The sequence below is a fragment of the Grampus griseus genome, assembly GCF_964374135.1.
Source record: "Grampus griseus genome assembly, chromosome: 4".
In the NCBI taxonomy this organism is placed as follows: domain Eukaryota; kingdom Metazoa; phylum Chordata; class Mammalia; order Artiodactyla; family Delphinidae; genus Grampus; species Grampus griseus.
The window spans coordinates 87,679,010-87,703,124 of NC_138997.1; the positions used below are offsets into that span (position 1 = coordinate 87,679,010).

The following is a 24,115-nucleotide window of genomic DNA, read 5'->3' on the forward strand; positions in this document are numbered from 1 at the left end:
CTATGTAAAGTATTTTGAATTTTCAACCAAGAAAGGGAAAAAAATGGTAGGGAAACTTCAAGGCAAGCATCTTCAGAATTTCTACTTTTCACATCCGTAGATTTTAGAAGTACTGTTGTGAGATGGGGCAAACATTCCTTGCAATCTATTAGCTTATATAAAAAGTATTTTCTTTCCTTTTCTAAGTCTCTGAGGTGGATTGGAGAAGAGAAGTTGCTTGTTTGAATAAATAACAATTTAATAAACAACATAACCACTATAGTTAGGGTAATAATCTGACAAAGAAGAGTAAATGCAATAGTTTAACATAAAAGACAGTAAATGATTGAAAAAATATAAAAAGTAGAGAAAGTTCAACTAAAAAAAGTGAGTAAGGTAAAAATTCTAATTTTTGCTTCAAGTTTCTTTATATCTAACATGATATAAGGGTTTTTTTTTAGTCTCTTTTTGTATTCATCATTACTTTAGATTAAAAACCAAATTTCCTTTACAGAGATACATTTTGACTTTGAATTAATTTTATCTGAAATGTAAAATTTCTCTAGATAACACCTGAAAAAAATCAATTTTTATATTACTGATGAGAAGTTCTTCCACTGTAGACTTAAGATTTCAAAGCCAGCTAGGTAAATGTCTCAGGAATTATTTTGATGAAACTGAAGAATCCAAGGTCTATTCCATTATAAGGCAAAGTAATAAACAGTTATGCCCAGTGCCCTCTAAATCAACAATTACTGCAGCATCATCTTCCTTATTCCATCTTCATTTAGCAGAAATCATACCATTTAAAATCAAACTGGTACATGCATCCATTCACTTCTCGTCCAATCAAAATTGAATTACCTGTCAACAGAGAAGTACACTGACAAGTGTGAAGCCATTTGACCATGTTATATTTTAATCTGCAGAGACAAAAATGACAAGCAATTTATTTACATAAAACTGTACAAAAGCAAATTAAATTATATAAAGTATTTCATAAATAGTTGGACTGGACAAGTGTTTAATACATTTTGCCATGTTTAGCATAGTTGCGTGCATAGTGACTCATAATAAACGATGATAAATTGTTCTCTGCTTCACTATCAACATCCAAGTAGCAGAACAATAGTCAATGATTAACATTACAAACGGATCGTACCACACTGAATGCAAGTGCTTTAAAATGTAGGAAAACTTGTCTGAAAGTAAACCCTAGGTAGCTGAAAAAATGATGCCTTCCTCCAGATGTTATATATACCTCTGCCCAGGTCACAACTAACAAGCTTTACGATACTCATGATCATCTTCACTCTTTTTTTTTTTTTTTCCTTAAGGACACATTGTATATTTATTACTGATACAATATACCTAAAACTACTGAGATCTTCAGATTTCTCATGCCTGTTTTAGGATAGCTGTTTGATTCTTTGATTCTTGGCAGTTTCTTCTGGTCTCTGTGTTTTATTTTCCTATAAGACAGCTTCCTAGGGTAGCCTTTCAGCCAGACATCTTCATTACCATCTTAGTTTTCTTCCCATAAAAATAATGCCTCCCTTGTTTTCTGAAACTCAGGCAGCAGGCCAGTCAGAAACCATAATGATATCTGGAGGTTCCAAATGAGCATTAAATTTTAGACTGAAGCTACAGACGTTGTAATACACATAAATTTATATAGTTACTCAATTTATAAATGTGTCCTAATGTATAATGCATGCAAAATTCACTTGAGCTTCTTGTGTACAGAAAACAAATATGGTTTATATACTGTACAACCAAAGTGAAACAGCAGTTAAAAGAAAAATAACAACAAAAAAAGAAAGAATACAAATTGTAAATCAATATTTTACCTTGCAAAATGGACTGACTTCACCCCTGATAATCTCTGTGTTACTATTACAATAAATGTTTTAGCCTTCTAGACAGAATTAAGCAGCCCATATAAATTTTGTTTTATGAATGAATGATATTTAAGACTGTTCCACTATCTGAGTTTGTCAGAAGGCAAATTTTTAATATATTATTTATTATTTTCAGAAAATAAACATGGATAAATATACAAGGTCAAAAAAGGTGAGAATAGCCCATTTCCCCTCATTGTCCAAACCCAACAACCGTTTTTTTACCATAACAACAGGTATAAAAGGCACAGTTGCTTATTTTGCATTCACTCATTTATTATTTTTTTTGTTTCTTTTTATTGATTTTTTTCAAAAGCACTCTATATATGGAGTGGCACCAAATTTAACCTATTCAAAATAAAAGTCATACAAACACAAAATATATTTCTGTGTCATGCCAACTCATTATAATAATAAACATGTTATGATAGCTAATTCTACTAGAATTACTGCAAATACTTACAGTACACTGAATTTTATTCTTTCATACCCATTTTAGTTCTAAAGAGGCTCACAAGTTAAATGACAATGACATGGCTGTCTTGAATGTTGTGCAGACGTCATTGGGGAATGTGGATCCAATTAATCCAAAGAGCCCATATGACCCGTATTAGCTTTATAGACAACAGAAGGGTTTTAAGATAGAGTGAAATGAGCTATCTAATGTTTCAAGTGTCTCATGAAAGAAAGAAAAAAATGCATTAAAAAGTTTGCTGCACACATGTGTTATGCAATTGAATATTTCCTTTGTAACGTGCAAGAAAAAATATGTATACATTTCATAAGTATCTTTAGAAGTATTTTGTCTTAATAGGTACTTACAGATTATACAAGGCAGAACTGCTTTAATGCAGTTTCCTAACAAAGTACTAGAATTGTATCTTTCCATAATGTAAATAATAATCAAACATAAACATGTTCAATTATTGATATTTTAGTCCAATGTTTTTGTTTCTTCAATTACATATCTTCTTTCATCCTAACTATTACACATAAACTAACATCAAGATGAAAACTCCATTTAAGAAAGAGCATAAGGAAATGACCCCACCAAAGAGTGGGGGTACCCCACCAAACAGAGGAGTGGTTTTCAAAGAGTACCCCACCAAACAGAGAAGTGGTTTTCAAAGATAAGCATTTGATGACCTATAGTGAATTAACAACCTATATTCCAGGCTGCTTCATGTTGTAGTCTGAGAAATATTGCAAAGCATGAAACTATCCAGAGCTACATATTTTCTACATTTCACTACCTAGTCTGTCCCTGGATTGTTACTTTTTCTGAATGTCTCAGCTCAATTTCCAATTGTATTAAATTATCCTCTGTAGAGGAAGTGACTCAAAACCTGCATATTCTGTTTCTTTATATTACACTGGAAAAAACTGCATATTTTCTAACTTTGAGATGTGTATACCATGAGACATGTCACTGCCCAGAACTCATTTCTTTCTTGTTTACTCTGGCTTGGTTTTAGGAGATTATGTTAAATAACATTCAAATCACATTAATGAGTAAGTCTTTTAGGGTGTCACCTTGTTTCAAAGTTATGAGTCTCAAAATGTGCCACATTGCACAGGATTGAAAATTAATGCACTTTTATTAACATGGAAGAGTGCACTGAACACGTAAAAATTGCACTTGGTCGTTTGAAATGTGGATAAGACCAGCAAGCATAACCTGACTGTACAATGATTATAGTGAACTTAAAGACTATATGCTGATGTATCTTTCTTACCCTACCTACCCACAAATATGATTTTAAAAAGTAAAATCTTCCCTGATAATATTTTTGAAACTAAACTTTAACCTCAACTAATTGTCTATTTTAATACCAAAAATATGTCTCATTGACTTTTCATTTTCTGAGCTTTCAAAGAAAATCCATTTTAAAAGAAAATGCACGCTTTCTGGGTATAGAGAAAATGTAAAATAAACTGGTGTTTGAGGACTTCTGTGCATGCCTGGGTTCAGTGACTTTTGTTACTTAATGGATTTCCACATCAAGACCAAATCTACTTCATGATTTCCCTGATCTGCCGCATGATCTTCGGCCTGTTAATGACATAATTGTTCCAGTTAGTTGATAATAGTGGTGCTGTTCTGAAAAATATATATATAATTTTTTACAACTTATAACTAGTGTAATTGATACATGTGGTCAAGATTATGTATATACTAAGAATATTCAATACAGGTATGGGATTGAAATTGATGCTTCTGACTTGAGAAAAACAACATATGCCAATTTGGGACTGCAATCTCCAACCAGGTATTGTTTAGTTTTCAGCCTTTGTTACAATATTAAAGCTGTGATCCTCCCCCAAATGCTGCTTCTGGAGTTCCCCTCTGTAAGGACTATACCTTTAGAAGGACTCTTATCATTTTTGAGGGATTGCCTTCCATGGTGATTAATCATTTCTGATCACACGTCTGAAATATATTTCACCTGATCTGCTTTCTTTTGACCAACCAGATGACATTCGAACTAAATCAAAGTGACTAAAATCATACTTCAGCTTAGGGATAATGAGAGTGTGCTGTGTTCTGCTAATCAGGCTTGTTACCATGAAGGAAACTTGCAACCATCTTTTTTGTTTGTTTGTTTGTTTGTTTGTTTTCTGGAGGGGGGTGGGGAAGAGAGAGAGCCAGTGTTGGGAATCAGTGAGGGGATTAGACATGCAAGTAACAAGGATGGTTTCTACATTGTATATTACAATCAGGCTAAACAGTATCATTCACTAAAGGCCCGATCTGGAGGCAGAAGTGGCAGGCAAAGCTTTGTCTCTTTGGTAACCCCCTCTTTTTGATTACAAGGTTTTGTTTTGTAAGGTTTTTCACCCCTTATCCTCCTTCTCATACATGAAAAAAACTTTGCTGTTGCTTCTTTATAGCCTACAGGTAAACTTCTCTTCTAGTGAGAGTATTGACAGGAGATGGCTTGTATTCCCCCGTTTTTGTAAGGGGAATATCCTCAGTGTTGGCTTCCTCATTTTTGCTGAAACTAGCTGCACTGAAGGTCTCATAGGATGAGGTCAACTTTTTGTTCAGGAGGTTTCTGTTGCGGTCGCCCATGATGGCGGCTTCGCCATTGGCCAGCTTTTCCTGGCTTCCTCGTTCATCAACAGGCATGAAAGTAGATAGTTTGGGCTGGCTCTTCTTCCTCTCCGGAGAAGTGCGGACGGGCATCCAGCAGGAGTCTGAGTGGCCATACTCATCACACTCACGGGTACACTTCCCAGTTAGGGCTACATCTGGAAGAGGTCTTGAATCTGAAATTCAAGGAGACGGAGCCATTAAAGTTGGCCATTTCTCAATAGGTTTTCCTGACCTATATAAAATTGGAGGGGATATATATATATATATATATATATATATATATATATATATATTACATTTATATAATATATATTACATATCTATATTTCCTTTACCATATTATTTCCCTTTTTTCAACACCCTGCTGTTCATCATCTCATAGAACAATTTTTATTTCATATCCAATAAAGATAAGGTTTTGCAAAAACATCAAATGTTATAGAAAGAGAGGAATGGACAAACTGATAAATTTAAGTGTGTAGAACAGACAGGTATATATGCATGTGTTACAGGACAGGTACATGTGCATATTCTCAAGTAGAAATAAAGTACACATGTATATTTTTATGGGTACAAATTTTTCCACATGCATAAGGAAAGTTATTGAATCCAAAAAGATAATTTTCTGTATTTATAAATTATCCCAGAAATCGTGTACCTTTGCCAATTGGATTCCTTCCTGCTTCTACATTATTCATAGAATGCAAATATGCAAAACCTTATAGTAAAAATACATTATAAAACATCAGGGTGACTCAGAAGTAGAACCTAAATTGACAGCACATTATGTGGTTAAAAAGTAAAAAAGCAAAGTACTAGTGGGTTCCAAGTGTGAGCACACTAGCAGTATCACCACCTACCCCACTCTAGCCCACACGCTCCTGCCTCCCACCTTGTTAATGACCTAGTGTGTGCTGTAGTATAGTCCGTTGAGTGTTCACATAGAAATACATCTGCCAGTGTGTTTGCTGAATGGAAATATTATATGAAATGCAATGTATTGGGTAAATCGAGTCAAAACTTCTACAATTTTGATGAAATGGCTTGTATTCTTAATTAATGGTGTTGCCTAATGGAGTGGGAAATATCTGTCTTCTATTTCTATAAAGCTAAGTTATATCATTATATGTGTCTGTCTTTGGAGAACAGTTATATATTTTCTTACTATTAAAAATATTTTTTTAACAAATTTTGTTTTGGTTTGAAAAAGAGAGTGAGAGAGAGAGAAAAACCTGCTTCACCTCAACAGATTCTAAGAAAACTACCTCTAGGGTTTTATTTAATATATTTTACAGTTTCTTTTATTGCCAAAAAAAAGAACATAATATGACTAACATGACTATACTCCAATTTATATCATTCAGTACCATTTTATTACAAGGCTTGGGACTTAAAAGACTGACAAATTTAACCTCTGCAAATATATTCACAACAAATGAAATCAGTGAGATTTGCATATGCATCCTGGGTAGACTTGGTTTAAAATAGAATAGGGGGTTATTTAAATTATATCCAATATATTTAAACCCTCTGCTTTTGCCTCCATGCAACATCCCCTGTAGTTTGTAATGATATTCCTATTTGATTATCATTTGTATAAGGATATTTTTAGAATTTTTATCCTGCCAAAACTCCTAAATCAAGGCAGTCCAATACTACATGTCATTTTTTTCCTACAGTGATGGGTGGATAACCGAAATATTGACATTTGTCAGCTCATTGATTTTTGAACCACTGTGACCTGAGATTTTTATGCTGTGTGCTCAGAGTTCAGCAAGGAAATCCCATTATTCTTCATAGGAAATCTAGAATTACTTTTCTCTTTTCCAAAGGTAAATTGCAAAGATAATTATTTATTGTAGTTGCAAATACTACTATTTGACTTTTAAGTGAGCAGATCCTATTAATTTTATCATCAAAAAATAAAGCACTTTTCTACTTATCTTTTTGTGCTAAATTCCCTCTGTCTCTCAAACACAAATTTTAGATGCATTTTAAAAATCAAACTATTGACAAATTTTGTGAATGGTTTTTGTAATCTGGTCAGTTTAAATGAGCAAATTGAGTTCTTTGGGAATATTTCTTGTCTTGGGATACTTTGCTTATTTGAAGCTGACCTAAATTCTTTGAACAGACCAAAAAAAAAAAAAAAAAAAGAAAGAAAGAAAGAAAGAAAACCTTATAAAAATGCAAAGTGTGAGATCAGATCTACTTTTTACTATAAACATTCCTTTTTTTGTCACTGCTTAAATAAATTCAAGCTTTTCTTTTTTTCTTATGCCTACCAAGGACACAAGACAATAATCAGAAATTTTGCTACTGAAATAGGAAAAATCTCTACAAATGTGGTTGTCATTCCCTGCAGAACTGACCCAGAATAGTCTCCAATCATCTCTCTATATTTACTTAAGTCTCACGAAATGTGACAGTTTACTTACACAATGACTTACACAGGTCGCTGCTCTTTGGGGATTAATTTGTGTTTTCTGTTTGAAATTCATAGCACCTTGTTTTTTCTTTGTTTGAGATGCATTTAGGGATAGCTCATAGAGCTACCTTAATACTTTAACATCTCTTCCCACCTGTTATACTTAACTTGTGCACCTTGAACTCCCTGTAGCTCATAAAAAAATTATATTCATTTAGATTGACTCAATTTCCAGTCAACTAGGAGTGAGATACTCTTCAATTCATTCCCTCAGCCTTTACTTCATAGTCTGGGTTATAAGCATGACTTTTAATAAGGATCTCCTGTCATTTCCAAAGTCAAAGACTTGATTGGGGACCACAGTGGAAGTTGACAAGACTAATTGGTTGAGACATGTTGCAGTGTTTATCATCAAATTTAGAAAATAATCAAGAAAGGCTATAAGAGATTCATCACAAGCAATCAAAACTTCCAATCTTGATGACTCAAATGAATCCTCAAAAAATGCTAATGATCAACTAACACAATTTATATTATGATGCAATCTATTAAAGGAAGGCATGAGTGGAATAGTATTTTTCTGTGTTTCTGTATTTTCTTATTTTAATTATTCAAGTAGATATTACATATATATGTTTTTTAAAAGACAAAAGTTATATGGGGTCTTACAGAATCATCAAATGCACTTTTTTCTCTTTTTTATAAAAGATATACTCTTAAAATGTCCTATTTGTTGTGGAATTACAGAGGCAGATCTTCCATAAATAGTAATCCTTCTTAGTCTTTCAGTCTTCCACTGAAGAAGGTGTTTTGTGATATCTAAGAACATTATTTCACGCTTTAGTTTAGTACTCTTCCCTTTCATTTTGACCTGAGTGGAAATGGAAAATAGTTAATCAGAACTCTGTTTACTTGGTACTGAGTAAATCAATTAAAAAAGTAAAATGTTCTGTATCAAAATATAATGGTATTCTTTATCAGCATTTTCCATAACCAACTCAGTTCCTTAGAGGTTCCCCCCTACACACGCACTCAGTCATATCAAATCTTGAAAGGACTGGAAGTAGAAATCGTATTCATTAGCTCTTGTTGTTGCTTTAGCATCATTTGCAGAGTTCTCCATTTTTACCTAGCTATGCTATTTACTAGAAACGTTACATAACTTTAGAAAGTTAAAGTCCTTTCTTAGACATAAAGTTAATTTCCCTCTCAAAAGTAGACAGTTTTCAGCCATCATAATATCAAACAATGTACAACACATAAAATACTTCCCCACATTTCATCTCTTTTACTTATCACCTCAACCCAACAGCAAGGAGGATGGAAACAGTGAGGGGTCCAGACTACGGAAGAGCTGAGGCCAAAGAACAAGTGTTTTGACTTTCACTTTAGTGTTTTCCATAACACCATATTGCTTCTTCTTAAAATGTAACAACAAAGTTATTTAGAGGTCAATTACTGCTACCCACAGCCATAAGAAAAAGCTAGAGTCCCCAAAGAAAGAGAAAAAAAACATATCTGACGAGCACAGGAAATAGATGCCACAAAGACACAAATTTTACTACTTAATGAAAAAAATAATAATTCAACCTTTTTAAAACTATACATTTCCTAAAGTGGAGGTAATTATAACTAATTTAAGAAGTCAAGTTCTTTCTCTGAAAAGAAATGTATTTGCTCTTAAGAGGCAGGGAAATGAGTGGGTGGTGAGAAGATACTGCTGCAATGACCTCAGCAAGTAGCGACAGACAATACGTAGCATCATTAGAAATAAAAAGGAAAGCCCAGATTTATGGAGGCATTTGATGTTTCAGGAAGCTGTCCTATACAATTCAGAAGCCTTTAGAAGTATTATTATAGGAGAGCACTGGAATTGTTAAGACTCTTAAAGACAGCTCTGCACCAGTAAAGATTTTGATGGACTCAGTTATGCATTCTGCCAGAATCCTGGTCACCCATTCCTATTCCAGACCCTTGGCTTGGGGCTGAAGATAAAAGGATTATTTCCATTTCCTAAAAGAAGCATGAAAATGTTGCATTTAGTTTTTAAATATTTCCAGAGTTTTTCTTTGTTTTGTTTTGCTTTAAGCTCAGATACTTAAAGCTATATGTATCAATTGCTTATTTGTTTAATATACAAATAATTCTCTGACCGTATGAAATAAATGGATTGCTAATCAATGTGTAGACTCCGAGACAGTCACATCCTTCCTGTGCACTTAGCACATTCTTAACATTATTTGACAAAATTTTGCAAATAAAAAATTGTGCTATTCTCTTCTTTTGAGGAGAAAAATCACACACAGGCACCTTTTCCCTTATTCCTTTTTAAAGTACTTATTTCTCTCTTTATATGTCTTGACTTCCAGTTATCCAAAGATTTCTTTTTCTAGAGACACACCTAATTCTGGTGGAATTTGGTGGACTACAAACAACTTTTACAAAAGGATGAACAACAAATAAAGGCAGATAAATCTGTTGATGTTCCAACAAATAATTTAACATTACCTTTATTTTCTTTAGTCCAAATGAAAATATCATTTTTATTCTAATGATTCAATCAAATGCTTTATTTTATAATAGCTGTCAGAAAATGATTTACTTTTGCCTTACATAATAAATCTGAGAACAAATAATTACATAAATGTTTTACTGGAACATTATTATTATAGGCAATAAAATTTAGGTGTGAGGGGGCGAGATCCAAAAATTGAGTACTGAGTCAGACTTGGCTTTTTTATATAAATGGCCTAAAGATCCCCGTCTTTGATCTATTTGGGGAATTTGGGAAAGTTAAAGATAAGCACATAACAGATCATGAAGAAGATGGAAATCACTGACTCAGATAAGCAGTAAGTGATCCTCCAAATATCCCAACACTTTCTGGAAGAAGGGGAAATTTATAGTTTTGCAAGTAAGTGTTATCCAGTGTTACTACAAGGGGGTTAAGATTTCTACATTGTATTCTAAGTTATCATGAAATCACTTGATTCAACTGAATTAGAAGAGAATAAAGATCGTTTATCCAACCAACCCTTACTTCACTCTCAATTATACCTCTCCTGAGTGCTTCTCTCAGGACAGAGTGGAACTTGTGAAAAGAACGGGAGATTAGGAGTCCCAGCAGTGCTGAGTGTGATTCTGATCCCATTATGTATAAATTGTGTGACTTTGGACATAATTTCTTTGAGCCTCAAGTTCCTCATATGTGAAGTAATAATACCTACTTCCCATGTATTATGGGGATAAATGAGTTAATGTATATAAAGTTTATATCATGGTGTCTGGTGCCTTGTAGATTTTAGGTAAATAGTAGGTCACAGCCCCTGGAGAGATTTAAAGAAGTATAGATTTTTTTTTCCTCTCTGCCGTCTTCCCTGAATGAATGGGTATTAAGGGAATAGGCTCCAGAACCAGGATCCCTGAACTCAAATCCTAACTTTGTCACTTAATAAGTATGTAACTTTAAACAAGTTACTTGATTCATTTAAATTTCCTCATCTTTATAAAGAGCATAAGAATGAATTAACTTCTTAGGATTATTGTGAAGATTTAATGTGTTAATAAAGGTAAAGTATTTGTAATAATTCTTGACACACAGTGGGCCCTCAGTAAATATTAGAAACTTCAGGTGCACAATCCCTTATATGCAACTCAGTCCTCAAAATAGCTTTGAAAACCAAAAGTTTTTTTTCCCATAAATTTACAACAAACCTGACTTTCAGTACAAGGTTATTTTTCATCTTTATTTATCTCACATAGTGTGAATATTTATGTTTTCCGGGAGAAACAGTGTTTAATTAAGGACACTGTCTCAGACTCTTTGATCTTTAAAATTATATACATGCATGATATTACCTTTTATAATATATGAAAGATTTAATTTTTAAGATTTATTTGTTTCCAAGGATTTCAGATAACTTACTGTGGACCTAGTAACAATCATCAGTCAAGAGGGCATGTATTTGGAGTTTCTTTTCCAATAGTACTCATGGATTTATGCTGATAGAGTCTGCAGTATGCCAGAGCTACCACCTACTTAGGAAAATACAGTGGTCACTGGTTACTTATATCAGATGTTCCCCTTAACACGTCTTTATTAAGACTTTGGCAGTGAAGATTTATTCAGAATTTGTCATTATAGTTGCTCAAAACTGAAGGGCAAATGCTCTATTAGTTGCAGTTATCTTTACAACCTAAACAGATCAACCTCACAATTAATCGTTTTCATTTGAAAGAGACTTGCCCCTAAGATGTTGGGTTGTTATCTTGCTTTGCCTGCATGGGCCACAACATAAAAAAAAAAGAGCTCCCTTTTAATGACATGTTAAAAATTAGCAATAAGCTAAGACTAAGAGGTTGAAAATCAAGAAAAGACAACAAAAAGCGGTCGTACATGCGGTACACCCTTCAGAGATCAAAAACAATGAGACATAAAAGCCATCTAGCATACAAACTACGCAGACTTTATGATGTATGTACGTGCTTGTTTTAAGTTGCAAAATAAGGCCAGACGTTCCTCTCATCTTCCTATACACAGCCCTTTGGAGTGTGACATCACTGCCCCTACTGTCGAGATCCTATTTCCACAGCCCTTGAAGCTGGGCTAGCTTTGACAACTGGAGTGATACTGTGCAATTTCCAGGAGAGGTCTCAAGAGTCCTAGCAGCTTCTGCTTTTGCCCTTGGAAGACTGCCATCTCCATTCTGACAGAAAGCGTGATCTAGCCTCTTTGAAGATGAAACATTTTTTGAGAGACAGACTAAGTTACCTCAGTTGGCCCAGTGGAGCCTACCCCCAGTGAAGCCCCCAAGTGAATGCAGCCACATGAGTGATCCAGGCAAAACTTGCAAAAGAAGCAATAGTCAATCCACAGAAGTATAAAAGTAATCAATCTTTGTTGTTTGAAGCTCATAAGTTATGCTTGTTTGTTTGATTTTGTCTCTTTAGGGGGTGGGGAGAGTTCCTTGAGGCAGCAATAAGTCACTGAGATCATGATCATGGACATACTATATTATCTGCAGTAAATCAAAAAACACCCTGAGATGTGGCAACAATATATTCTACTTCTTTTATGTCTTCTTATCATGGGCAACAAACTGACCAATATTATGGAAAGCATAAACATTTTCAGGGCTGTAAGCACATTTAATCAGTAGTTCAAGCAGAGGTCTCCCATAGAAAGCTCTGGAAATTTTGGTCCTGTAATTACAGGATTTCACTGCATTTTTCACCTAACAGTGCTCTAGTTCGGGCTGACATGCCAAGACAATATTAAAATGTTTAAACAGGTTTGAAAGCATCAGCAACTTTTCTCTGTACCTTAGGCTAAACTCAGTTAAACAGCAATTGAATGTATCTCAAGAAGCATTTACTGCCCTGAGGCTTAGACCACTGTCATTCTGAATGTGGTATTAGCGTATACAGTGGAGACTGCAAGCCAAGTCTCAAGCAGTCCTGCTGAATCAACTCAAACATGATTCTGCTGGTTGGTACATGAAAACTGCACTACAGCAGAAAAATGTATGGTGGCTGCTGGAGAGTGATCTATTTATGCACATCAGAGCTGGGGCTTCACTTTGATTTCCCTATTCACGAATGCAAAATTAGACGTGGTGGAGGTTAAGGGAGTATTAAGGGAGGAGAGTGAAAGGAGAGGAATTAAGTGCTGGAAATGAGAAGATGCTCCAAAATTGATCAGAAGAGTTTATAAAACCCAGAATGACATTGGGGACACTATTACACAAGTTAGCGGTTGATCATCCCACTGAAAATAGACCAAATTCTGGTTGTGTGGGTCATTTATGTTTATTTTTCCACTGCAATAATCAAAGCTTTCATGATTTTTCTTCTGGTCTCTTGGGTTTCCTTAAATTAGAAATTATTTGCTTTGGGTGTCATAGACTAATAATCTGATGAAAAGTGTAAGTATTGCCTCCCTCCATAAAGCATGTGCCCATAAAGTCCGCATAAAATTTCAGTGGGGTTCAAGATACCAGAGTAAGGGTTTCAGCATCCTGGTGGATGGAAGAAAGAAGGGTGCATTTTTATACTGATACCTTTTTTCATTTGAGTTTAAATCACTGGTTAAGAAATATTTAACAGATCAACATTCATCCTTGAAATATAGAAATTTACATGTGGTAAATAAATTGCCATTCAAACAGTGACAGAATGATTTAAAATTAACAAACAAAAAAACAAATTCTGAAACACGTATTTAGAAGTAAGGAAAATAATTTAGATTTGATTATGTTAATATTGTACGTAGGTCGTTTAAATGCCTAAATCTAAAAACCCCCAACAAGTTATAAGGCTTTGTATTAATAGCAGATTCATACTTGTGGGTGGATTTTACTGATTGCTGATCACTAACTTGAAATGTATTTTCTTTCCTAGAATCTACATCCAACATTTACACCGGTGTCTTGAATTGCCAGCAGCTGGATCTTCACTAACCATGAGAAGGGAGATGAATAGGTGAATTCTTGTCATTAAGGAACTTTATACAAAACAATAATGATACAGATGAGTTTTTTTTAATTAATAAAATGTGTTAGCCACTGTACATTTGTTTTACATACAGTAAAGTGTGAAGTGAATGCTTCTAAAAGAGTTGCAAATATCAATTTAGAGTCACTTTCCAGTAATGATCTCAAATCTTCAATGTTTTCAATACTGGCTAAAAAATTGTAAAATATATATCCTCAAGAAATATTAACATTGTCTTTAGGAATGGATATTTATTCTAAAATAATACATAAAGGCTCTATTAACTGTAAGAATATTATCTTTGGATTGTAGTCTTGAAGGCAGTGCCCATTTTATCTTTGCTTCTTCATATAACATGTAATTCTATACAAATAAAAAAGCTGAAAAAAAGGAAACTGGAAAAATCAATTAAAGTATATTTTCTCAAACCTTCTTTCCTCCCATATAAACCATGATAAAGCATTTTTTAATTGAAGTACAGTTGATTTATAATATTGTGTTAGTTTCAAGTGTATGGCAAAGTGATTCAGTTATACATATATATATTTGAATTCTTTTATAGTATAGGTTATTACAAGATATTGAATATGGTTCCCTGTGCTATACAGTAAACACTTGTGGTTTATCTATTTTATATGTAGTGGTGTATATTTGTTAATCCCGTACTCCTAATTTATCCCTTCTACTTTCCTCTTGGGTAACCATAAGTTTGTTTTCTATGTCTGTGAGTCTGTTTCTCTTTTGTATATAGATTCATTTGTATTATTTTTTAGATTCCACATGTAAATGATATCATATAATATTTGTCTTTCTCCATCTGACTTACTTCACTCAGTAAGTGGTGAATTAATGCTGATGGAATCTAGGTCCATCCATGTTGCTGCAAATATCAATAGTTCATTCTTTTTTATAGCTGAATAATATTTCATTGTGTGTGTATATATGTGTGTGTGTGTGTGTGTGTGTGTGTGTGTGTGTATCTCACATCTTCTTTATCCATTCCTCAGTCGATGGACATTTAGGTTGCTTCCATGTCTTGGCTATTGTAAATAGTGCTGCTGTGAATAGCGTGCATGTATCTTTTTGAATTAGAGTTTTCCTCTTTTACAGATACATGCTTAGGAGTGGGATTACTGGATCATATGGTAGTTCTATTTTTAGGTTTTAAGGAACTGCCATACTGTTTTCCATAGCGGCTGCACCAATTTACATTCCCACCAACAGTGTAGCAGGGTTCCCTCATGATAAAGCATTTTTTAAAGTGAAAAGTTACAAAATAGGTTGTATAATAAGTAGCTGGTATTAAATATCTAAACATTGAATGTGAACATGTTAAATATTGAAACAAATTAATTTAGTATTTGGGAATGTTTTAAAAAGAAAGAGAATCACTACAGTAGCCATAATATGATATAAATTTTTTCTATGTATTTTTTCAATGCATTATTTTGTGTGAAAGTCTAAAATAGGCTATGTTAAAGCTCAAATCATGTATGAAATAGAACTGTAACATAATATGATTATTTTTTCCACAGAGGAAAATCATAGCAATTTAGATTTACTAAAGATATTACTTTATTAATTTTTTCTAAATGTGGCAAAATCACAACACCTGTTCATTTTCTCCTTCAATGTAGTGATCCTGAGAAACTATACAATTATTCTAATGATGTGGCCATTTTAAAAACACATTCTCAAATTATTTGCATGGGAGCACCTGTTGAAATATTTATCATACAGAAAGCTTATCTAGTTGAAAATACTCCTGTAACAAGAAGCTGTGTTGTAACGGAATTCTATTAGTTATTATGATCCGGGAGAAAGATAGAGTTCCTCCTTTGTGTTCCTTACTGAGGAAAGTTTCACAAAAACCCTGAGTCCTGAAGTACTTTTGAGAGATGAGGCTCTGAAAGCTTTTTAGTAGGAGCTGAAACAATATTTATGGGGAGAGTTTAAAAACTGTTGGAATACTGGCTCCTTAACTCTGGTCAATAAGTTGATCAGTTAAACTAAAATTGGCAAACACGATTAGGACCAAAAGAGTGTTGAAGGGCTTGGGAGCTTAGAGCAGGTAAATAAAAGGAAAAGGAAGGAAATGATCTCTGATGACTAGCAAACAGGACTCAATGAGCAGTTCAAGTGGGGGAAATCAATGAAGCAAAACTGGATCAGTTTGCTTCATTGATTTTTGCTGCTCATTGAAATGTTTTCCTTTATTTACTTCCTATTTCTTCAGAGAGTGACTAAGTCTCACTGTTGAATCTCCCTGTGAGCCTGTGATGAGCAGATAAGCAAGCTCTGGAGATCCTCTTATGCCTACATTATACCTTTTCATGCTCCATGGATTCAGAGGCACTTCAAATGCTCCCTGTGACGCTGTAAATGCCTCACTGAGCCCACAACCTTACTGTGGTAGGCGGAAAGATGGTTCCCCTCCTAAAATGTCTACATCCTAGTCCCCAGAACCTGTGAACATGTTAGATCACAGGGCAAAGGAAAATTAAGGTTGCAGGTGGTAATTTTCCTAATAAACTGTCCTTAAAATAGGGAGATTATAGGCGGCTAGGATACAAACCAAAGAATGTGGACAGGCTCCAGAGACTGGAAAAGGCAAGGAAACAGATTGTCTCCTCAATCTTCCAGAAAGGAAGGCAGTGCTGCTGAGACTTTGATTTTAGCTCCTGGAGACCCATGGTCAGACCTCTGACTTACAGAACTGTAAGAGAATAAATTTTTGTTGTTCTAAGACACTGAGTTTCTAGTAATTTGTTACAGTTGCAATGGCAACTGATACACACTCTCACCACTTCTCTGCTCAGAGTAAGACAGCATATATTTGGTCCTTTCTACCCATATTTCATCCATTGAAGGAAATGGAGTGGAAAAATTTTGATTTTCAAAGTTTTCATTGAGTCATGTTTACCTAATTTTTGAGTATCTGCTCAGGAATTTTTGTTTTACACTTTTGAAAATTTTGCTACATTCTAGTATCTAATAGTGCAAGTTATTTGTATCTGACCAATCAACAAAGTCCAGCAAAGTGCTAACAGCTCTCCTTTCTGAGTGATAACATCTTCCTCCTCCGGCCCTCAGTGATAGCTGTCTCTGGGATTATTACCAGAGAATCCACTTTAAGGCATTCAAAATTTGGGTAGTGTGATTCCCAAGAAAAGAAAAGAAAGAGAATTTGGCATAACATATAGGAAGGAGAGCCAGGTACCAGGGTACAACCTTAATGATGGCTGTCAGATTATTATGGTGCTTTTGACTTCCTAATATTTATTACTTGTGTCACATTTGTCTGTTTGTCCTGTTCCCTCTTAGTAATTAGCAGGAAAGTGCCTAATTAAAAAGCACCCTTATGATAGTTTTAAGAACAGTAAGTAGAATAAATCTCTCCCTACTTTAAAACCCTCTTCTATAAATTTCGATATATGTTTCCAACTTTGTATTTTTGCACAGAAGTTCCTTCAGGATCAGGGTCCTGCTTACCTCTTTCCATTCTTATATGCTCCCATTTGCCACTTCAACAGACCTACTGTAGTTGTCATTTCTAGAAAGCCCTTTGCTGTTCCATGTCTTCATAATCCTAATGCCTTGCTTCTTCTGCTATTCATTGCCTTGTCATCAGTCTCCCACAAATACTTCAAAATCCAGTTTCAGCATTTTAACTTTGAGATTTCTTCTAACCAGGCTGTCTAATTCTGACTTCTCTTTGCCTCTCTAGTCTTCATCCTATGCCTGTCTCTACCACAGCATTTAATGTATTGCACTAAACCATTCATGTGACTTTTTCTGTAACATGTAACTCCCTGTGGCTAGGATTCACAAGTTACTTAACTGTGTACTTGGGACGCTAGCACCGAGCCAGTCACATGCTCAATAAGTGCCTTTTTAATGGATGGATCAAAACCAGGTAGGGAGGGCTTCCCTGGTAGTGCAGTGGTTGAGAGTCTGCCTGCCAATGCAGGGGACATGGGTTCGAGCCCTGGTCTGGGAGGATCCCACGTGCCGCGGAGCAACTGGGCCCATGAGCCACAACTACTGATCCTGCGTGTCTGGAGCCTGTGCTCCACAATAAGAGGCCACGACAGTGAGAGGCCCGCGCACCGTGATGAAGAGTGACCCCGCTCGCTGCAACTGGAGGAAGCCCTCGCACAGAAACGAAGACCCAACACAGCCAAACTAATTAATTAATTAATTAATTAATTAATTTAAAAATAAAACAGGTAGGGAGACATATTGCATGTCATCCCTGATGATTCTGTCTAATTCCACAATGGCCATAGGTAAATGGAGGATAAGGACATATGTTAATTGCAAACACAATGTAATTGGCCAATAACAGAAGGTGAAGTGTTTCAGTATGTGCAGATCTGAATGAATTTCTTTACTACTCACTCTCCTTACCCTCTTTCAGAGCCTGTCCTATAATCTCTAGTTGAGATTTGCTTTCCAACAGAACAATGGAATTGATTGAAATAACCCATGGATATATTTTACAGAAAAATATGCAGTCCTCATCCTCAGCCTGGGACAGGCTAGTGGGGTCACTGGAAGCAGTAGTGGATGCAAAGTAAAGTCTAAGGGGAAAAGCCTATACTTAGTGGTCACAAGGCTACACGTATGAACTAATTTGTTAAGCTTCTTTGGTCATGGGTGGTAGCTATTTTATAGTTATTTTAATGTTTTCAGGACCTCTGGTTGGCAGTTATACAAATCTTTCAATAATAAACTTGGGAAATAAAATTTATTTTGGGCTTTTACACAGCTTGTATCATAGAAGAAAAATTTCAAAGCATGGAGTCATGAAGGAAAGGTATTCTATGTGATGGAAAATGAAAAGAAGAAAGCTCTCTTCTCTCATTCTTGTAATGTGGGTGTATTTTAATAGGAACTATTGTAGGCAATATGCCTACCTATCTTAGTTCAATAAATCTTATTTGCCTTTTCGTAGCAACCTGATGGGTACATGTTAAGTGAGTAGGATCATGGGCAATTTACATCAGTGCTTTTCAAACAGAGAATCATGATCCTCTGGTTGGTGGTTGAACCCACTTACAAGGTTATAACCAGTTTACACCATGTTCACATTATTTCGTAAATATTTTGTTGTAGTTTTTAAAAAGTATGTGTATGTATATTTATATGTGTGTACTCAGTCCCTATGTAAAATAAATATTTTATTCTGGGTCACACTGAATCTATAGCTTAAATCATATCATGTAGAAATCTGTGTACTTCTGGCTACTTCTGAGTAAGCTATATATTATGTGATATTTAATATAAAATATAATTTTAATATGCACACAATGTCATGTGAATTTTAAATTGTATTTTTATCTGTCATTTCAAATTGTACTTCAGAGACTAAAATTTTATCCTCATTAAAAAGGAATTCAGGGGCTTCCCTGGTGGCGCAGTGGTTGAGAGTCCGCCTGCCGATGCAGGGGACACGGGTTCATGCCCCAGTCTGGGAAGATCCCACATGCCACAGAGCGGCTGGGCCCGTGGGCCATGGCCGCTGAGCCTGCGCGTCCGGAGCCTGTGCTCCACAACGGGAGAGGCCACAACAGTGAGAGGCCCGCATACCACACACAAAAAAAAGAATTCAGTTAACTCAACAAATAAGAGTTAGTCACATCCTCAATAACCACTTCAGGAAGTCTACTGTAAATACAGTTTCTTACCTTGGGACATTCTGAATTTACAGTTAATTCCCTAGATTCCAATTTTCTAGAATTATGTGTAATCGTGATGAACCTTCTCATAATCCACTTAAATCCTCGGATAGACTTTGATTTATATCAATCAGCAAAATGGCAACAGACCCTTTAAAAAAGGAAAACTTAATATGACTTCTTAAAGTCATATAGACATTAAGATGTAGGACACATTTAAGCTGTCTAATTGTACCGCTGGTCTAATGCCTATGTATTAATCTGTCACAATGTCAAACTACATACATTTAGGGCTTTTTTTTTTTTAAGTAAAACGTTTCTGTGCTTAACAAACTCATAGTGCAAAAAAATTCAGGAGTGCAATTAGAATGTCATCTCTTCTGCAGATGACTTAAGAAAAGCATGAATCAGAACTTAACAGTCAACATAATTTCACAGATAATCGTGGCAAAATTATGGTAATGCAACAACGCAGAGTACAGTGAGATTAGCAGAGAGTGATGATCAACTATTTATCTCTACCTTCTGCCATGCATGCTCTTTATTTAAGTCTCTTTTTTTTTTTTTTTTTTGCCAATGTTTTCAGTTTTTACTTTGCCAGCAGTGGGCATCGCATAGGAAAAGAGGTTTCATGGTGTAAACAGATTTTTCCATGTGTTCAATGAATTAGCTTCACTGGCTCTTAGGCAAAACAGACTGGCTAGATGGAATTAATTTTAGCAAGCTTTTGTGTTTTGCCCAGGGTCTTGTACAATTCAAATGAATCAATACTATACCAAAAAAAAAAAAAAAAAGATAAAACTACAAGTATTGTAATGAAAATCATCACTAAAGCATATGCTTTAGGAGTTTCCTTTAAATGGCATAGTTAAAATTTTTGTGTACTGTATTAATCATTGCATTGTACTCTGTGAGCACTTAAGTGAAGTATTTGGTGGGAATTTTGCTAATTTGTCAACCTTCTCTTTCTGCAAATAAGCCAAGGACTAGTGGAATTAGGACTTGGCTATGACAGGACAGGGGAACACAGAGGAAATTTCACTATACAGAGAAAATAAGAGACAAACTTTACTGCAAAAAGCTGGCATGAAGTTTTCAGTTTCAGGGAAGATAGGTCACACTATTATGGTAACATAACCTGCAAAAGTAAATTCATTCATTCAAGAAATATTGATGCATCAGGCACTATTCTAAGACATTACAAATATTAACTCATTCAATGCTCACAGCAACCTTGTGGGGCAGGTGGTATATTGCCCCCATTTTACAGATGAGGAAACTAAAGCACAGAGAAGTTAAGTGAGTTACCCAAGAGTTTGCATATAGTGAGTGTTAATGAGGTTGCAAACCCAGACATTCTGACTTCAGAGCTATGCTCTTAACTGCTATACCACACTCTCTCTCAATCAATAACACATCAATGTATTATAAACTCATGTTATAAGTAGGAAAAAAGGCATATTTACCTAAGCTGAATTCAAGTAGAAAAGCATTTCCCTATACATAGAAGAAAGCTAGAAAAAGCAATGTCTCTGGACTTCAGATATAGTAGGAATCTCAACAGTCTTAGATTGAAATAAGGGGAACATTTTTAGTTGGAACAAACAGAAAGGTGAAAACTCAAGAAACGTGTGTAGAAGTTCCAGGGCCTGAATGACATTGGGACAGCTGTCCCTCAGTTGGTCTTTGAATGGGATGAAGAATTTTGTATCTAAGTCAAAATAAGGAGTGTAAACTACTATGTTGGTAAAAAGCCTCAAACTTCTACTATTATTAAAGCCATATTCAGCTAAGAAAAGGTTGCGTCTTCATAATATGTGTCCATTTTTAATTCTACATGGTAGAAAGACACCTCAATTTTGAGGTTTTGGATCATTTTCATTCCAGAGACAGAAAAGCCATGTTTGGAAACCACAGTGTGCTGGGCTGAACTTCTGAGAACAGGAGATGCTGAACCACTCCTTGGTGAACTGAATGTGAGAGTGGAAATAAATGCTTTAAGAATAGAAAAAGAAGTATGGACAGTCATTTCCGGCAAACAAAGCACCAAAGAGATTAGGTAGGACTTATTAATCACAATTGGGTTGGTTAAATTGGGAAAGAAAACCTGACTGTACTGATTCTTAAGAGAAAATGAACACAAAGAGATATCTGGGTGATACTTATCTAACTTGATTCCCTGTATTAATCAGGAAACTGATTAATATCCAAAATTTTAGATTATTTGAGAATATATAGTTGCAACCCACGAAGCTGAGATTTAGTCTGTAGGGATGGGGAAATCAATGTACATTAAAATATAATGAGGTAAAGAGTGGTGCCTTTAAGTACACTTACATACCTCATACTTTTTCATAATGGTATCTCGGAGCAAAAAACCAGGGAACCATGCACAGTGTAAACTTTTACATTCACTTTGTGAAAACCTTTACTTTCATCTCTTCACTGGAGGGAATCAATGAATCAGAGTGATTAACACCCTGGGATCTGAGCAAAGGAAGTCTGATTGAGTCCACGTTCTTCCACTTACCCACAATGTAACCTCCGGCAAATTACTTAACAGAGCCTATCGCATTGGGCTGTTATGAGGATTAAATGAGACAAGAGTGTTGAGTGCTTAGCATAAAGATCTACATATAGAAACACAGTATATTTTTCTGCTGTTATCATCACTGTTAGTATATTTTTCTGCTGTTATCGTCACTGTTACTCTACTATGCTATGTATCTTTTCCACACATATATTTGAATGGGAGAATATTGATTCTAAATTATCAAAAATTATATATTTTTAATCAATGTCTTCTTTTCTTGGCATAATTTAAAGGAGTCAAAAGCTTACATTTTTAGAATATTTATCAATTAATTATAGAAAAACAATAGTTTTCATATATGAAAGATGATAAATTCATGTTTTTGTACTATAAATTATACTGCCAAATACATTTCTTTAAAATAAAGCCCCAGAATAGTAGATGAAAAAAGACATCTTTTAATAAGTTTATTTTAAAATTATTGAAATTAATAAATGTTAAAAATGCATACTACAGGAAGCTTACAAGAAATGTAAACTAATTTAATTTCAAAGATTAGGTGTACGTAAGTTAGTGATTTGTCTGGCAAGTAGCATTGTATTTTATAATTACTAGCTGTTCAATGTTAATTGAAACAATCTATTGTTACTTGCAACTATATCATATTAAATGCTATAAGTAATAATTAGTACTCTACTTGACTAGGTATAATCTCTCATTTCCCCCAAAGAAACAATTTTTACATAATTATTATTTTGCTTACTTTAAAATCACATTTTTTACTGCTTAAATCCTAATTTGCTGCTTTTTTTTTTATACTAGGACAGGAAAAGATGGTAAAATTGAGAAAGTTAAAGAGATTATGTGTCTTCAACACAGTATAATCTCTGAATTATTACTTGGGTGGACTTTACAAGTGTATCAGCATTTAAAAGAAAAAAGAGTTTAAAGAATCTTTAAACAGATCAGAAAGTATAAAATGTGTAGAATCCCAGTTAATGTGAATTAAATTATCTTCAAAAAGAGGGGGAAAAAAGTTAAGAAACAGCTTTCTGTTCTGCATGTTAACTAGCCTAAATAATGCAGAGCTTATGTGCAAAAGCGAGAGAATTTAAAAGGGAAAACAAATATCTTGAGACTTGTCTTTTAAAGTAACTGTCAAGGAGACTTGTCTCTCTGAATAAAAGCTAGCAGTGACTTACGGGATTCATTTATCCTTTCGGCTGTATTGAAAAATGTCATTTAACTATTTAAAATGTTGTCCAGTCAAAATAAGGACTAAGTATCTGCTCATGATATGCCTATATGGCTTCCAAAGAACACACCGGGATTTGGCATGATTAAATGCATTTGAGAATTTCAGTCAGGTTGAGGATACAGAATAAGATGATCTGAGAAGTATGACTAGTGATGCATTATTCATGAATATGGGAAACTAGTAAAATAAAATATGTTGCTTATGGTGTGCCCAGATAGTTAGGGCTAAATATTCCAAAATAGTCAGTATTAGATCTGCTTCTCCTTCTTTGCGTTAAAAAACTTCTGCATAAATAGTGATTCAGATGTAATAATGATGATATTGAATATTTAACCCCAGGGCTACCAAACAAGAAGAAGCACTATAAACTTTTTTTCCTGTTGGAAAAGATATAATTAAACCTGCTATCTTGTAGATAACTAAAGAGATCCACATTTTTTTTCCTCTTACAAAATGGAGCCACTTACAGATGAATCACCAAGCCACTATCATCATGTTAGATTTGCTTATTTTAAACTAACTTTTAAGTAACTGAAAATAAATAAATTTTGATGTATGATATGTCTTACCCTCTCCCTTGGCAGTTTTTCTAAACTGTTCAGTGTGGTTCCTATTTGGAGTTTGGGAGTGTTTTTCTCAATATACAGAAAACTAACAACAGCTACAAATTCTCAACTAGTAATCATATTTTCCTGACTGTATCTCAAAAGATACAGGGACACAAAAAGTCTGTAAAAATAAAATAT

The 24,115-nt window shown here is 34.6% G+C and overlaps 1 protein-coding gene across 5 annotated transcripts in view; it reads right to left on the reverse strand.

Annotated features, from left to right (window-relative positions):
* Window positions 1-970: 970 nt before the first annotated feature.
* Window positions 971-24,115, reverse strand: part of PCDH7 (protocadherin 7) — a gene marked incomplete at its 5' end in the record, with an annotated part of 409,595 nt that continues 386,450 nt past the window's right edge. For 3 of the 5 annotated variants that reach the window (XM_082652842.1, XM_082652844.1, XM_082652843.1), the window contains one exon: window positions 971-5,150. In XM_082652842.1, the coding sequence (XP_082508968.1) occupies window positions 4,774-5,150 (377 nt within the window). In that variant the 3' untranslated portion in view covers window positions 971-4,773. The remainder of the gene's footprint in view (window positions 5,151-24,115) is intronic. The other 2 variants (XM_082652846.1, XM_082652845.1) reach the window with 2 other exon arrangements.